Source organism: Ovis aries, chromosome 1 (genome assembly GCF_016772045.2).
Source record: "Ovis aries strain OAR_USU_Benz2616 breed Rambouillet chromosome 1, ARS-UI_Ramb_v3.0, whole genome shotgun sequence".
Classification (NCBI taxonomy): domain Eukaryota; kingdom Metazoa; phylum Chordata; class Mammalia; order Artiodactyla; family Bovidae; genus Ovis; species Ovis aries.
The window spans coordinates 114303355-114321836 of NC_056054.1; the positions used below are offsets into that span (position 1 = coordinate 114303355).

General features: G+C 37.5%; 1 protein-coding gene across 7 annotated transcripts in view; it reads left to right on the forward strand.

Annotated features, from left to right (window-relative positions):
- The window catches only part of DDR2 (discoidin domain receptor tyrosine kinase 2), a 176992-nt gene that overhangs the window by 132457 nt on the left and 26053 nt on the right, over window positions 1-18482 (forward strand). For all 7 annotated transcript variants that reach the window (XM_042257087.1, XM_004002713.5, XM_060415694.1 and 4 more), the window contains 3 exons: window positions 9066-9249; window positions 14272-14515; window positions 17648-17710. In XM_042257087.1, coding sequence (XP_042113021.1) covers window positions 9066-9249; window positions 14272-14515; window positions 17648-17710 — 491 coding nt within the window. The remainder of the gene's footprint in view (window positions 1-9065; window positions 9250-14271; window positions 14516-17647; window positions 17711-18482) is intronic.

An 18482-nucleotide genomic window follows, 5' to 3' on the forward strand; every position in this document is an offset into this window, starting at 1 on the left:
AAGTATTGGAATTTCAGCTTCAGCATTAGTTCTTCCAATGAACATTCAGGATTGATCTCCTTTAGGATGGACTGGTTGGATCTCCTTACAGTCCAAGGGACTCTCAAGAGTCTTCTCCAACACCACAGTTCAAAAGCGTCAATTCTTTGGTGCTCAGCTTTCTTTATGGTCCAACTGTCACATCCATACATGACTACTAGAAAAACCATAGCTTTGACTATATGGACCTTTTAATATGGACCTGCTTTTAAATATGCTGTCTAAGTTGGTCATAGCTTTTCTTCCACCTTTTAATTTCATGGCTACAGTCACCATCTGCAGTGATTTTGGAGCCCCCAAAAATAAAGTCTCTCACTGTTTCCATTGTTTCCTCATCTAGTTGCCATTAAGTGATGGGACTGAATGCCATGATCTTCATTTTTTGAATGTTGAGTTTTAAGCCAGCTTTTTCACTCTCCTCTTTCACTTTCATTAAGAGGCTCTTTAGTTCTTCTTTGCTTTCTGCCATAAGGATGGTGTCATCTGCATATCTGAAGTTATTGATATTTCTCCCAGCAATCTTGATTCCAGCTTGTGCTTCATCCAGTCCAGCAGTTCTCATGATGTACTCTGCATGTAAGTTAAATAAGCAGGGTGACAATATACAGCCTTGATGTTCTCTTTTCCTGATTTGGAACCTGTCTGTTGCTCCATGTTCTAACCGTTGCTTCTTGACCTGCATACAGATTTCTCAGGAGTCAGGTCAGGTGGTCTGGTGTTTCCATCTGTTTAAGAATTTTCCGCAGTTTGTTGTGATCTACACAGTCAAAGGCTTTGGTGTAGTCAATAAAGCAGAAGTAGATGTTTTTCTGGAACTGTTGGATTTTTGATGATCCAACAATGTAATGGATGTAGTCTTTATTTGGCAGGAGCTGAGAGCCTAGTTTGGGAAGACAAAGTGAAAGTGAAAGTGTTATTCGCTCAGTCAGGTCCAACTCTTTGCGACCCCATATTCTGTAGCCTGCCAGGCTCCTCTGTCCATGGGATTTTCCAGCAAGAATAATGAAGTGGATTGCCATTTCCTTCTCCAGGGGATCTTCAACAAGACAAAATAATCACAAGGAATACAGTAAATTATAAAAAGAAGGGCTAAATGTTGTAGTATGATAAGGTAGCCATGTTTTTGACCCTCAAAACAGACATGAGGTCTAACACAAATAATAGCCTACTTATGGAGACAAAGGGCCAGAAGAACTAAAGCTACAATGAATTGGACTTATAAAGAAGTTCAGAAAGAATGAATTCCATATATGTAAATGCTTTAGAAATTGTGACAAGAAGGAGACTGTTAAGACTTATAATAGACAAGGAAAGTTTCTAGGATGAGATGATAGTTGGCGAAAAGGAGGTCAGTAGAGGGAGCAGAGGAAAGGAATCAGGGATAAGGACCAGAATGACCTGACTACAGCAGAAGCTAGAACTGGGAACAGCAGAAGGACCGATGGATACTTGAAGGGAACCAAGGGAAGGCCATGGTAGAGGAATATGTTCGGATACAGGAGGAATGTAGGGTTGGGTAAGAGATGTTCCCGTCTATCCCGATTCCACGTCTTGCCATTCTTCTACCGCAGATCAATAGTTTTCTCTCTGAAGTTGATCTTTGTCTACACAGGTTGAGCTTGGCAGAGAGGTCTCAGTCATAGTGAAGCCCACACTGCATAATGGAGGTGTGGGTGGTTGAGAGAGAGAGAGAAACTGAGAGAGTGAGTCTCAGGAAGAGGACTGTGGAATTACAGCACTTCCGTTGTCTTGCTGCTGCTGCTGCTGCTGCTGCTAAGTCGCTTCAGTCATGTCCGACTCTGTGCGATGTTAGGAATAAACTACTGCCTTCAGCTTCCTGATCCCTATCTGAAGACCTGACTCATCAGGATTTCTATTGCGAATCACTTCCTTTCCATCTACTTAGTCATTGTTCTTCCCCCTTTACATAAGTTGGTCTTGGCATCATTTCACTTAGCCACACCCAAATACCATAAATCAAGGCACAGAGGAAAGCAGAGATCAATTGAATTCAGTTTAGTTTAGTACATCTTTGCTAATCAACTGTTACTACATGCAAGGAATTTGGTAGGGATTCAAATATAGTAAAATCATTGATCCTACCTTTAAGAAATTCACAGTTTATTAGCCATCTGTACATCTTCTTTGGAGAAACATCTGTTTAGGTGTTCTGCCTATTTTTTTGATTTGGTTGCTTTTCCATATGCCTATTCTCTATGTCTGTTTCTCCACTGCTGCCCTGTAAATAAATTCTTCAGTACCATTTTTCTAGATTCCACATATATGCATTAGAATACGATATTTATCTTTGTCTTTTGGACTTACTTCACTCTGTATAATAGATTCTAGGTTCATCCACCTCATTAAGACTGACTCAAATGTGTTCCTTTTTATGTCTGAGTAATATTCCATTGTGTCCCACACCTTCTTTATCCATTCATCTGCTGATAGACATCTAGTTTGCCTCCTTGTTCTAGCTGTTGTAAATAGTGCTGCAATGAACAATGGGATACATGTGTCTTTTTCAATTTTGGTTTCCTCAGGGTATATGCCTAGGAGTGAGATTGCTGGGTCACATGGGGGTTTTATTCCTAGCTTTTTAAGGAATCTCCATACTGTCTTCCATAGTTGCTGTATCAATTTACATTCCCACCAACAGTGCAGAAGCATTTCCTTTTCTCCACAACCTCTCCAGCATTTATTGTTTGTAGACTTTTTGATGATGGCCATTCTGACCACTGTGAGGTGATGTCTCATTGTAGTTTTGATTTGCATTTCTCTCATAATGAGTGATGTTGAGCATCTTCTTATGTTTGTTAGCCATATGTATGTCTTCTTTCAAGATACGTCTGTTTAGGTCTTTTTCCTACTTTTTGAGTGGGTTGTTTGTTTTTCTGGCATTGAGTTGTATGAGCTGCTTGTATATTTTGGAAATTAATCCTTTGCCAATTGTTTCATTTGCTATTATTTTCCTCCCATTCTGAGGTTTGTCTCTTCACCTTGCTTATAGTTTCCTTTGTTGTGCAAAAGCTTTTAAGTTTAATCAGGTCCCACTTGTTTCCTTTTGTTTTTATTTCTGTTACTCTAGGAGGTGGATCATAGAGGATCTTGCTTTGATTTATGTCATCGAGTGTTCTGCCTATGTTTTCCTCTAAGAGTTTTATAGTTTCTGGTCTTACATTTAGATCTTAATCCATTTTGACTTTATCTTTGTGTATAGTGTTAGGAGGTGTTCTAGTTTCATTCTTTTGCATGTAGCTGTCCAGTTTTCCCAGCACCATTTACTGAAGAGGCTGTCTTTGCCTCATTGTATATTCTTGCCTCCTTTGTAAAAAAATAAGGTACCCATAGGTGCATGGGTTTATTTCTGGGGTTCATATCTTGTTTCATTGGTTTATATTTGTTTTTGTGCCAGTACCATACTGACTTGATGACTGTAGCTTTGTAGTATAATCTGAAGTCAGGAAGGTTGATTCCTCCAGCTCCATTCTTCTTTCTCAAGACTGCTTTGGCTATTAGGGGTCTTTTGTGTTTCCATATGAATTGTGAAATTTTTTGTTCTAGTTCTGTGAAAATGCCATTGGTAATTTGATAGGGATCGCACTGAATCTGTAGGTCACATTTGGTAGTATAGTCATTTTTCACAATATTGATTTTTCCTACTCAGGAACATGGAATATCTCTCCATCTGTTTATGTCATCTTTGATTTCTTTCATTAGTGTCTTATAATTTTCTGTGTACAGTTCTTTTGTTTCCTTAGGTAAGTTTATTCCTAGATATTTTATTCTTTTTGTTGCAATGGTGAGTGGGATTGATTCCTTAATTTATCTTTCTGATTTCATTGTTAGTATATAGAAATGCAAATGATTTCTGTGTATTGATTTTGTATCCTGCAACTTTGCTAATTTCACTGATTAGCTCTAGTAATTTTCTAATACTATCTTTAGGGTTTTCTATGTACAGTATCATGTCATCTGCAAACAGTGAGAGCTTCACTTCTTTTCCAATCTGGATTCCTTTTATTTCTTTTTCTTCTCTGATTGCAATAGCTAGGATTTTCAGAACTATGTTGAATAATGTTGGTGAACGTGGACAAACTTGTCTTGTTCCTGATCTTAGGGGGAATGCTTTCAGTTTTTCACCATTGAGAATAATGTTTGCTGTAGACTTACCATATATGGCCTTTACTATGTTGAGGTAGGTTCCTTCTATGCCCATTTTTTTGAAGAGTTTTAATCATAAATGAGTGCTGAATTTTGACAAAGGCTTTTTCTGTATCTATTGAGACTGTCATATGATTTTTATCTTTCAGTTTGTTAACATGGTGTATCACATTGATTGATATTCATATATTGAAGAATCCTTGCATTTCTGGAATAAATCCAACTTGATCATGGTATATGTGCTTTTTGATGTGTTGCTGAATTCTGTTTGCTAAAATTTTGTTGAGGATTTTTTCATTTATGTTCATCAGTGATATTGGGCTGTAGTTTTCTTTTTTTGTGTTGTCTTTGTCTGGTTTTGGTATCAGGGTGATGGTGGCCTCATAGACTGAGTTTGGGAGTGTTCCTTCCTCTGCAGTTTTTTGAAAGAGTTTTAGAAGGATAGGCATTAGCTCTTGATAGAATTATCCTGTGAAGCCATCTGGTCCTGGGCTTTTGTTTTTAGGGAGATTTTTGATCATAGCTTTTAATTTCAATTTCAGTGCTTGTAATTGGGTTGTTCATAATTTCTGTTTCTTCCTGGTTCAGTCTTGGAAGATTGAACCTTTGAATCTGTCTGTTTCTTCCAGGTTATCCATTTTATTGCCATATAGCTGTTCATAGTAGTCTCTTATAATCCTTTGTATCTCTGCATTGTCTGTTGTAAGCTCTCCTTTTTCATTTATAATTTTGTTGAATTGATTCTTCTCTCATTTTTTCTTAATGAGCCTGGCTAAAGGTTTGTCAATTTTATTTATCTTCTCAAAGAACCAGGTTTTAGTTTTATTAATCTTTACTATGGTTTCTTTCATTTCTTTTTCAATTATTTCTGCTCTGATCTTTATGATTTCTTTCCTTATAATTTTGGTTTTCTTGTTCTTCTTTTTCCAGTTGTTTTAGGTGTAAAGGTAGGTTGTCTACTTGATGTTTTTCTTCTTTCTTGAGGTAGGACTGTTTCGCTATAAACTTCCCTCTTAGGATTGCTTTTGCTGTATCCCATAGATTTTGAGTTGTCGTGTTTTCATTGTCATTTGTTCCTAGAAATTTTTTTATTTCTCTTTTGATTTCTTCAGTAACCTGTTGGTTATTTAGAAATGTATTGTTTAACCTCCATTTGTTTGTATTTTTTACAGTTTTTTCCTTGTAATTGATATCTAGTCTCAGTGTTGTGGTTGGAGAAGATGCTTAATATGATTTCAGTTCTCTTAAATTTACTGAGGTTTGATGTGTGACCCAAGATGTGGTCTATCCTGGAGGATGTTACATGTGCACTTGAGAAGAAGGTGTATTCTTCTGCATTTGGATGGAATGTCCTGAAGATATCAATGAGATCCATCTCATCTAATGTATCATTTAAGACTTGTGTTTCCTTATTCGTTTTCTGTTTTGATGATCTGACCAGTGGTGTGAGTGGGGAGTTAAAGTCTCCTACTATTATTGTGTTACTGTCCATTTCTTCTTTTATATCTGTTAGTGTTTATCTTATGTATTGATGTGCTCCTATGTTGGGTGCATAGATATTTATAATTCTTATGTCTTCCTCTTGGATTGATCCCTTGATCATTATGTAGTGTCCTTCCTTATCTCTTGTAATCTTCTTTATTTTAAGGTCTATTTTGTCTGATAAGGATTGCTACTGCAGCTTTCTGTTGCTTCCCATTTGCATGGAATATATTTTTCCATCCTCTCATTTTCAGTCTATATGTATCTTTAGATCTGCAGTGGGTTTCTTGTAGACATATCTATGGGTCTTGTTTTTGTATCCATTCAGCCAGTCTGTGTCTTTTGGCTGGAGAATTTAACCCATTTACATTTAAAGTAATTATTGATAGATATGTTCCTATTGCCATTTTCTTAATTGTTTGGGGTTGATTTTGTAGATCTTTTCCTTCTCTTCTATTTCTTGACTATACAAGTCCCTTTAATGTTTGTTGTAAAGCTGGTTTGGTGGTACTAAATTCTCTTAACTTTTGGTTGTCTGTAAAGCTTTTTATTTCTCCATCAATTTTGAATGAGATCCTTGTTGGGTGCAGTAATCTTGGATGTAGATTTTTCCATCTTTTCATCTTGTTTGTGGCTTCCTTTGCTATGCAAAAGCTTTTTAAGTTTAATTAGATCCCATCTGTTCATTTTTATTTCCACTACCCTAAGAGGTGGATACCTTAAGAGGATCTTGCTGTGATTTATGTCAAAGAATGTTCTGCCTATGTTTTCCTTTAAGAGTTTTATAGTATCTGATCTTACATGAAAAAGTGCTCAACATTGCTTATTATTAGAGAAATGCAAATTGAAACTACAATGAAGTATCACCTCACAACTGTCAGTATGGCCATGATTAAAAAAATCTACAAATGATAAATTATAGAGAGAATGTAGAGAAAAGGGAACCAAGGCTAGGAAGAAGAGATAAGGATGGGGAGTTGTTCTTCTTTATCAACATCACCAACACAATGAGCTGCTGAAGATTTTTTAAAGCTGGAGAAGAACATGATGGGAGCTGTGCTTTAGGTAGATTCCTTAAGCTATTCAAAGGCTAGATTTGAATGGAAAGAGAGGATAAGAGGGGGATATATTCTAATTCCAAGTTCAGTCAGATGAAAAGAGTTAAGGACCCAGGCCAAAATGGTGACAGTGAAAATGGGAATGAGAAAGAGGTACTCATTTAGGGACCACTGGATGTGAGAAAAAGAGTTAGATGAAACATGGTAGTCTAGGTAACTAAAACAACGAAGATGACATTTATTCATTCAACAAACATATGCTTATTATATGCCAGGAACTCTCAGTGGATATGGAAGAGAAGTATAGTTGACAGAAATGGGAAATCTAGATGAAGATTTAGTTTAGAAATGGATGATGATGGATTCAGTTTGGGTTATTAATGTGAGGAACTGATAGGACATTCAGATGGAAAAATAAGGCAGAAAACTGGAAATATGATTCTGGATGGACCCCAGAGAAAAGATTAAAAAAAATATGATCACAGAGATTTAGACATAATCAGCTTCCACCTCATAACTGAGGTCATGAGATATCTAGTTCGGGTGTGGCTGAGTGAGAAGATAACAAAGTTACCTAATTCAAGTTCTCAGGAAATAAACAGTTATAGTAGCAAAAGTTACTTATTTAAATTTTTAAAAATCTAAAAGTAATGTATACTCTTGTAGAAATTCTAACAATCCTAAAGTATATAAAGTAAACAGGCAAAGTTTCTTTCCTTACTCTTTCCTCACTTGATTAAATTCTGATTAAAGGGAATTGAATTATCATTCCTTTTAATTTGTGTTGCTTTTCTGAAGATTTTCATGGGGATTTAATTTTCTGGGGACAATGGGTAATACATTCATGGCAGGTAAACTTATGCTATCCTAGCCTTTTTGATCTGTAGAGAGAAGAAAAAGAAGGCAAAATCTTGAAGGGAGAGCCAGGCTTCAGTCCTTGTAGTCCACTCTTGCCTGGAAAATCCCATGGACAGAGTAGCCTGGAAGGCTGAAGTCCATGGGGTCGCTGAGGGTCAGATACAACTGAGTGACTTCACTTTCACTTTTCACTTTTCACTTTCCTGCATTGGAGAAGGAAATGGCAACCCACTCCAGTGTTCTTGCCTGGAGAATCCCAGGGACGGGGAAGCCTGGTGGGCTGCCGTTTATGGGGTCACACAGAGTCAGACACGACTGAAGTGACTTAGCAGTAGCAGTAGCAGCAGATAAATATTATAATTTGCCAAACATTTTTCAATGAGCAAATATATTTAAAAATATATCTGTAAGCTTGGCACAATCATTTTAATCAATTTTTTTTGATAATTCACAAATTTTACATGGCATTGCTTTGCCTGTAACCTCAAGGATCACACAGATTATTGCTTGAGGGTGACTATCCCAATCTTTTCATTTGGGAGACTCCTGACACAGCTTCCAGAGCTTGAGGAGAGAGAAACTCCACATGATGTGTTCTCATTCTGTCCCTCCATAAAAGAAGGAATGAGGTCTCTTTATGTTCTTCAAACTTTAAACAGAAGTGGTCAGGCTTCTGGCAATTTCAGCCATTCACAATAGCCTCACACTCAGAAGTGGAAAGGCTGCCAAAGTAGAAAAGAAAATGAAATCCAATACCTGAGATACTCATGTGATCCATGCATTTTACTGCATGAGTCTAGTATTCTACAAATGTAATTAGAGTTAAATTAGTATTTAAATTTGGCAGTGGTTACTTTTTCCCCCTTTAGTTTGATATCAAATTAAGTTGTTGGGGATGTGAGGTAGAAGGCAAGACTGGTTGCTCTGAAATTGATTCATCAAACAATAACAATATACAGTCAAAGAGGAGTCAGAAAAATTTCCAACCAGCTCTGGAACCATTTATTTAGTGATGAGCAAGTGCCAGCATCTACTACATTATTCATTCTATGCATTCATTTATTTACTCATTAATGGATGAATTTGTCAAATGCACTTGACAATATTGAATCATTATATAAAGACTTACTATGTTAAGTATAAGAACAGGTAAGGATACAATAGATCATAGAATGTGTTTCATATAAAATGATTTTAAAAAGTGTTTAAAAGCTTTGCTGTAATAGAGTTAAGTATCGAATATTATGTAAAATTCATTTATATGGAATTCCTTGTTCCCCATTGATGTAGGATAAATGAGTCAGTACTGTAAACCATATTGGATTTTTTATAATTCTTCAACCTCTAAGATAATCAACTCTTACAAAACTTAGGGTGGAAAACTGGATAAAAAGTCTTCTGTGAATGTGCGATTAACTTCAAGTTCCTCTCTTCTTTTTCCTTCTCGTCTTTTGGTTTGAGCAGCATGACTGAAGGGCTGGGCCAGTTGACTGATGGGGTGTCTGGCCTGGATGATTTCACGCAGACCCACGAGTACCATGTGTGGCCGGGCTATGACTACGTGGGCTGGAGAAACGAGAGTGCCACCAATGGTTACATTGAGATCATGTTTGAGTTTGACCGCATCAGGAATTTTACTACTATGAAGGTCAGTGGAGTTAGGCATGGAAGCCAAAATCATGATCAAGGGAAAAGGCATGCTGGGAAGAACCTGAGGGTGATGCCAGCAGAACAGGATTCAAATACATATTTTACTGCTAACTAGCTGCAGGTATTTCATGAGTCACTTCATTTCTTTGGGCTCGTTTCTTCATTTGTAAATAAGGGTGTTGGACTAGGTCACTGTTTTTCAATGTATTTTGTTATTGTTGTCTCATCAACAGAGTTGACGTATCCATTATGCAAATTGGGTGCACCGTCTGGGACCCATGATACTTTAAGCCCACAGAAATGATTTAACTTCTTTTACTGTCAGAATGAAAGAAATGAGCTTTAGGGTCAAAGTTATTCTCCTCTTTTTAACAAATACGGTTGTAAAATATAATTTTACTGTGTTTTTATGAAGGGTAGGGTCCACAAAGGCAGAAGCGACTAGGGCCCATGAACATCATTACTTGGCTCTGCCCAGCACTCTTCAGGGAGGAGACACACTCTTGTCAGTAAGGGTGACTCACTGTAGCTCTGATGCTCAATGGAAGAAGAAAGGACTTTATATTTTGAACCACTAGCCACCCTCTGAGTATTTTCTGTATGCGCACAGCATTGAGAAACCGTGATAAAAGATCCCATACACTTCTATTCCCAGAGTTCTTTGTTTCCTTATCTATGATCATCTATATGTATGTGTATGTGTCTGGTTCTCTTATTAGACCTCAAGCTCCTCCAAGGTGGTGACTCTGCTTTCTGATCTCACTACCCAAGCACCTGGCAGTTGATATATGCAGGCTCAAAAAACGTTTGCAAGTGAACAAATGATATCCTTTATTGCCTACTTTCACCATGTATAGTTATAAATATCTGTGCCACCTAGGAGGAGGGGATAGGATGAACAGCATTGAAAATACAATTGTATTTTCTCAACTATAAACAGAAACTTGTAGAAGCACTGGGGCCAGGCAGGAGAAATTACTGTGACCTGGCTGGGCCAATATCTGGATTTTAGACCTCAGGCCCAGATTCTGAGATCTCTGTGACTCTTTGCCTAGCCAGAGGAGTTTTATCCAATGAATGAGATTCAAGGCAAGTGGTGGGGTGAGGTGGTGTGGTTTTAACCCAAGTCTTTTCTAAGCCCTCAAATCTAAGTTATTAGGCTTTAAAATTTGTTTTTGATAAAATGCCATCACCCCAAAGTCTGCATTAAAATGCAAGTTTTTTACCTCAGGAAGAGTAAAACAATAAAAAGTTAATGTCTTAAATGCAATAGCAGAAGTGATTTTATCAGTTTATTATTACAGAGTAGTTAAGAGTGAGCAGGTAAATTTTATTGAGGACTTGGATGAAAGCTGAAGATCTGGGAAAAGACAGCTCTGGGGAGAGTTAAGTGAGTCCCTGAGAAGAGCTGAGGGAGGGGACTTAAGGCCTGATTTCCCTTTTCTCTGGGGTAGGGCCTTTCAGGAGAGCTCACCCTAGGTGTAAGCATTGAGGACATGTCTATTGGCATGGTGGTACCTAGCTCAAATGGTCATTTTGCCTTTTCAATCCCATGTATGTTTCAGAGAGAAAGGAATAGAAGGGAAGAAAACGTCCATGTGAAATGTGACCAGATTAGACACTAAACCTGAATGCTAGATTCTGGGGTAAACAGATGAATAAGAAATAGTCTCTTTCTTGGGATAGTTTGAAGTTCAGTGGGGGAAGGCACTATTTATTTGCAGAAGGAGGTATGTAGGAACCCTGAAGAAGGGAACTGTTTTACCATTAAGGCTTCCTAGTAAACAAAAATTTGTTAATTCTTGGCATGAAACTGGAGGCAAAAAGAAAATGCATGGCTATTATATTACTCTCATATGTTAAGATGATCATATCTCCTAATTGGATTAATAACTATTAGTTATATAATAAAAACAGAAGAATATACCTGGTCTACCAGTGTGTTTCTCATGAATGGTTCTTTGGCAGTTGTAAAACATGTGTGCAATTGTGTATAACATATTGTCCTTCACAAGTTTTTTGGGGGGGAGGAGGTAAATTTGCATAGTAGCAAAACTATGTATTCTTCAAAGAAAAATTAATTTGTGTTGTGAATAAGATGTTTACCCAATGTGTACCTATGAACAAGTGTATCAATTCATTGTATATCATTGGGAGAATTTCTAGTCCCACAAATAATAAAATGTATTTTAAAATCCCCATAAAGCTATAACATTAACTCAGTTGACTTTGATCTTCCTAAGTCCCCAGCCACTCCTGTGTAGTTTATCACAGGTCAAAATTATTCAAAAGCATATTCTGCAATGAGAAGGTACCAGAAACTTCTCAAGAGCTGACTCAGGGTTGGTCCTCTTAAGGCTAAGAGGCTGAACATCTACCTTGTTTTAACTTTTCTGAAACAAAAAGTTAAAGATGAGTTTCAGGTCATCAATGTTTTCTAGAGAGGAGTTTTGCTTCCTAGGCAGAGTACTGCCCATTTCCCTCCCTGCCCTGATTGTAGTTAAAATACAGCATTTCAAAGAAATGCAAATCCACAGGGCGTTTAGAAAATGAAAACATTACATATGTCAAAACAAATGGGATACATATAAAACTACACTGAATAAAATTCATGGTATTGAATATTTTCTTCATTATTAAAAAAGGAAGATATAAAATGAACTGGACACTGAATTCCAACATCAAAGATTAATGTATAAACCAATTAATTAAAACTGGAAAACTATATAAATTATTGTAAGCTCAAGAGCTTTTTCTTTGGAAAAATGTAAAATGAAAATAAAATAAAACAAGGAAAAATAAAAGAGATTCTGAAATATATATAAGTGCATTTAAAAATGTTTTCTATTTGTTAAATAAATATTTATTTTATTTTTTAAATATAAATTTATTTAATTGGAGGCCAATTACTTTACAGTATTGTATTGGTTTTGCCATACATCAACATGAATCTGCCACGGGTATTTAAGTCCACTGGGGAATGAAATCCTGTCCTATGTTTTCGCATTCCAGGATTCCCAAAACATTTGCAGGACAGATTATTGTCTTCCCCACAGACCACTTATCCAACACTCCATAGATTTCAAAACATCTGAAAAATCTATTGAAGCTGTAGATGGCATTTCTTTGATTCTGTTCTTAGCCTTATTCTACTTACTTGTGGTCAATAGATTGAAGCTGTTAATTCATCCCAAAGAAGATATTAACACATGTTTTCATCATTAACATTTAGAGGAAAATCCAAATGGGAAATTTGAGGTGATTTGCCCCCTTTCCATGTAGCATGGATGTGGAAAGCATGCTGGACTGCAGTCTACGATTCTAGATCCTGTTCTGATGTTGACTGACCCCAGACAGGTCAAACCTCTTGGAGGGTCAGTTTCCTCATTAGTATACAGAGAACTGGACTAAAAGATTTTTGAAGACTCCAGTCACTCTAATATTTCATGATTTTATTCTTTTCACATATCTCTGGTCTGTTTCATCAGTCTTTAAATTCCTATATCATTATTTCTTCTTCCTCAGCTAAAACTAAATTCTGAATTAAAAAAAATGAAAGTGCTAGTTGCTCAGTGGTGTCCGATTCTTTGTGACCCATTGGACTGTGTCCTGCCAGGCTCCACTGTCCATGGAATTCTCCAGGCAAGAATACTGGAATGGGTTGCCATTTCCTATTCCAGGGGATCTTCCCAACCCAGGGATCAAACTGAGATCTGCATTGCAGGCAAATTCTTTACCATTTGAGCCACTTGGGTTGTACTGATTACCCAGAAACCAGAGGATGGTATTAAAGGGTTACAATTCAGGGACTAAGCAAGACATAAAATTGAAATAACAAATATATTCCAAAGATTACAATGATGCTTTTCCAACCTAAAGTCTTTAAATTCAGGGGTGAGTGACCAGCAAAGCTCCATTTTCTACATAGGACTGAGCCTGAGGTAATGTTACTGAACTACCGCCAGAGGCTTGACTTAGTTACAAACACGGACATTCTGCTTTTGAGGGATGTTACTCACAGCAAGGTGCTACAGCAGAACTGTTGTGGAATCCTTCTTCCTGATGACCCTTAAAAGCCATACAAATACCCTGGCTAGAGAGTCATGGCAGCAGGCAAGAGGGTACAAGCTACCTTCCCAAAGATTTTCTTTTCTCATCTCATAAAGTATCTATGATGAAGATTTAATGCGTTCATCAGAATGGCTTTACCAAAATGAATTTAATTAGGAGAGATAATTAAGTCTTGTGTCTCTGGCTGACAAATGCTAGTATCTGACAGTTAAAATGAGATTTCTAAAGAGAAAGATGAAATTGTATTGGATAGTGTGTTATTTCAGGGTTCTCATCTAAACTCATTGAAAGGAGTGGATTAACTTTGGAAATGTACCTAGGGGAAAGTAGTTCAGAATAGCTTGATTCTGGGTAGATAGCAACCATGGTTGAGAGGATTGGAGTGGTGAGAGGTACAGTTATAGACCAGCGAGTGTTAAGGGAAAAGGAGGAGCTGAGAGGAGGCTTGTCCAGCCCTCATTTAACAGATGAGGACGCCTCTCCCGGGAGTGTGCAGCAAGATGGCTGCTGCTGCTGCTAAATCGCTTCAGTCCTGTCCGACTGTGTGACCCCATAGACGGCAGCCCACCAGGCTTCCCCGTCCCTGGGATTCTCCAGGCAAGAACGCTGGAGTGGGTTGCCATTTCCTTCTCCATTGCATGAAAGTGAAAAATGAAAGCGAAGTCGCTCAGTCGTGTCCGACTTTTAGCAACTCCATGGCTAGGGGAGCACAATTGTATAAAGGTGACTAGAGTTGTAGCCTAGGTTTTATAAAGCCAGAGCAATGTTCCACTGCCACTATGAGGTTCCTAGAAGGGAAAAACACGTTACTGCAGAGCATCAATTATTCATCACGGGTAGTGCTCAGAGAAATTTGACAAGACTGAGGTCTTACTGGGTGAGGTTGCACTGCGTCCCCAGTGCCACCCAGCAGGGTCAAGCTGTCACTCCATGCCTCTTTCTCGGCCAGGTCCACTGCAACAACATGTTTGCTAAGGGTGTGAAGATTTTTAAGGAGGTCCAGTGCTACTTCCGCTCTGAAGCCAATGAATGGGAACCTAATGCCGTCTCCTTCCCGCTGGTGCTGGATGACGTCAACCCCAGTGCTCGCTTCGTCACTGTGCCCCTCCACCACCGCATGGCCAGTGCCATCAAGTGCCAATACCATTTTGCTGACACCTGGATGATGTTCAGTGAGATCACCTTCCAATCAGGTTGGGAGCTTGGATGGCCCTTAGGGAAGTGGGAGCAGGGTGGCAAAGGAGGAAGGCAGTGTCCAGAGCTTCTCATTGGTGGGTCTCTGAGAAGAAAAAGGTTATACAAGTGGCGTCTCATGGGTAGATAGAATCTTTTTCGCCACTAGTTTGGTTGTGGAAGGGCCGAGATGAGACTGTGGAAGTGGACAGAATGTTTACTTGGCTCTCACTCATATTTGTCTAAAAAAAAAAAAAAAAAGAAAATGAATACAATGTGTTAAAACTTTAATGTAAATCAAACCAGTTAAGGGAATGCAAACCTAAGCACTATTAAAAGTCTTTAAATGAAGATGTCTAAATATACACTAAAGAGAACAATGAACCTCCATCCATCACTTAGCTTTACTAATTGTTGATTTTTTTGTCATCCTTGTTTCATTTATTCCTCCCTTTTTGCTATAGAGTTTTGGAGCAAATCTGAGATGTTATTTGATTTCAATAATAAAATTTTAGAATACACCTGAAAAGATAATATTATCTTTATAACAGTGTATTATAATGACATTTATTAGTAACTAATTCCTTAATGTAATATAATAGCCAACCCACACTCATGTATCCTTGATTGTCTAATAATGTCTTAACAACAGTGGGCTTGAATAATTAGGATCCTACTAATAAGCCCCTCCTGGTGTATTACCTTTATTATATTGGTAGGTTGTATCTCTTTTAATCTAAAGAATAATTTAAAAAAAATTCTATTCTGGATTAACTGATTGCTTTCCGTGGTGTCATTTTACTGTAACTTATATCCTCTGTCATCTTGTTGACTGGAGGTTATATCTACAGGTGAATTTGATTCAAATTCAGTATTTATTTTTGCTAAGGATTTTTCATAGATAGTGTTGTGTGCTTTGTGTTGAATCTCATCGTGGAGATGCTATGTTAGACTCCCTCACTTTTAGTGATGCTAAGATTGATCTTTGGGCTCAGGTGGTTCTTCTTTCACAGAAAAGTTCCCCATGATCTTTCTCCTTACACTTTACCCTCCATTGATGACCACTGCTTAAATTATTTCATTAGGAGTTGTTGACTGATGATTTTCTAATTCTTTTGTTCCTTTTGCATTTATTAGCTGAATTTATTCTGAATATGAGAACTATTCTCCATACCCTTGTTAGCCTTGAAATATAGTTCACATTGCAGGGGCAGGATACATGATTAATTTTTTCATCAATTTTCAGAGTAATGGGTTAATGCAACCTTTAGCAACTTTCAATGGTGTTGAATAGATTTTGTTTTGATTTTCATCCTTGTTATGTTTCTTAGTATCATTATGCATTCATTGGTTTTTATAAATTCAGTGTTTGTTGCAATTAATATTCTTTTTAATACTCAGATTGCCTGCATTTGACCAGAGCACATGCCCTTAAGCTGGCTCTGTCTACTTTGAATTGGATCCTATAAGTTTTTGATAGCTGTTTTCCTATCTGAAAGACTGAGATGTTCCGAGCTTATTTTGAGCATTCACTGCCCCAGATGTGGAATCACATTTCCTCAATTGATCTTGGTTCCTTTTATTGGGGAACGGTATTTAGAGACCACAAAGTTGGCAATATGGACTGTGTCAAATCATGAAAAATTAAAAGCCATTTAGGACACTGTCTATATCATCACAGTTTAGATGAGGATTTAACACCTAGATAATGTTTTGTTTTTTTTCAAAAGATGTTCAAAGTGGTGACCAACAATAAGGTCAGAAGGAGAGAGGTCACTAGAGAGTGGATTTGTAATGGACAAAGGAGTGAGACTTTGCTAACTTAATGACCAAAGAATTTTAGAACAACATGAATGATTAGTTTTAAGTCATCTTAAACTTGTATTTCTGATAGGAAAATGGAACAAGATGTGTCAGTGCAATTATTTCATATTAAATGATCTCCTAAACAGTGATGTTTATTGGCATAAAATCACAGAAAATGTATTATATCGTTTTTACATTTTCTTGAAAAGAATACAACTTTGAAAAAATATTCTCAGTAAGTGATTAAATACATCCTGTGTAAACCCAAATCAGACCAACATATTAGTTATGCTTGCTGTATATATTCTCATTAACCTTAAAGAAGACACTTTTAGAAGTGTGCCAAAAAGACTTAAAATAGTTGTAGCTATAGTTACATGGTTTTTGACTGCTGAAATATCTTGAACTTTAATGTCATGATAATATTAGTTTTCACTGAAGCCTGAGAATCCAATTCAGAAAAGTACAGGTGGGTGCCAGATACTTTATATCATAATGCTAATAAGAAGAAAAATTAGGTTTGGGGGACAGAATCTCTTTTGGATGGGAAGTGAGTATTTTAATTCTTACCCTCTTTATTAGACAAATCAGAGGGAAAAATAAGTTACCAACATCAATCTGTCAAATACACTTTTGGGATCTAGTCTTGGAAGCTTCAGGATCACAGTAAAGGATAATTTAACTCAGTGGTTCCCAACATTTTTGGCACCAGGGACAAGTTTCATGGAAGACAATTTTTCCACCAATGGGGTGGAGAGAGGTGGTAGTTTCAGGATAATTCAAGCACATTACATTTATTGTGTACTTTATTTCTACTGTTATTACATCAACTCCACCTCAGATCATCAGGCATTAGACCCTGGAGGTTGGGGACCCTTGCTCTAATTTATCTATAAGGATGAAGGCTTAATTTGTAAATTAAAAGTCTAGGACAATGAAACATAATGAAAACTCCTTAGTAAACAAAAAAGTTCAATTAATTTAATTTCCTTGAAGGCAAGGTCATTTTTAGCACCATGTCTGTTCCATGTCTCTAACTCATTATATTCTCTCTGTATTTTACTGAACTTGGGTCTCGCTTCCTATGCATGCTTTATGATAATGTGTGGTCACAGCCCTCTGATCATTCTTTCTTAAATTTTTTTATATCATGATACTTGCAAAACAAAAGTTGCCCTTGCTATTGAGATGAATGGTAATATTATTTATTTATTAATAATATATGATTTCATTTCTAATCCAGTAAATTGATTTCACAAAGTACTAGCTTAGAACCTCCCTTCAGAAAAACCACTACCTAGCTGTCTTCTTCCCTTGAGCTCTGACTCACCCTTGTTTTATAACAGATGCTACAATGTACAACAACTCTGGAGCCCTGCCCACATCGCCTGTGGCACCCACAACCTATGGTATGTGTTATGGAATTCTTCATTATAAAAATTAAGTTGAGGAGACCTTCCAGAGGATGAAGAAGAGTGGAGATTTGCAAAGGCCTGACTGTGTAGGAAGCTTGATACAAGGTGTCCTTGGATGAAGAGTAGCTCTGGAAAGATAGGACAGTCCACATCCAAAGTTAATGGCCCAAACTCACTCCCTTCCCTGCTGGTCCATGTGCTTCTTCAGCTGAGGCTGAGTCTTGAGTTGTCCCAACAGCTTCTTGGAAGTTTGGGACACTTGGAGCAAAAACAGGGAGGGGGATGCGTCTAGGTGAGACCCACTGTAGGGATCTCAAGGAAAGGATGGAAGTCTATGGAACAAAAAGCTAGTCTCTCCAATTGCAGGGAAATATGGACAAATGTATCCATTGCTTCAGACAGCCACTGGCTGTATAAGTCAGCTATCTGGGAAATACATAATTATAGTGTAAAGTCCAAAGAGGTCTCTTGCTACCCTGGCATGTCTCAAAGAAATCACAGTGAAACTAGTTCTCCACCTGCTTTACATGAGGTGAGATTGGAGGCCAGCAGACCCAAGCCATGGTACGAAGGAGCAAAATTTTGGGAAGAATGGAAAGCCTCGCCATTATCCAGTCTAAAACATGAAGAAGAGGAGGCTACTGTCCTATGGATGTGGACTGTAGGATATAGGAGCAAAGTAATACAAGAGTAGCAATACCAAGTGTTAAGGTGACATGCTGTGGAATTATCCTGAAGCAGCAAGTTCGGCCTTCTTATCTCTAGT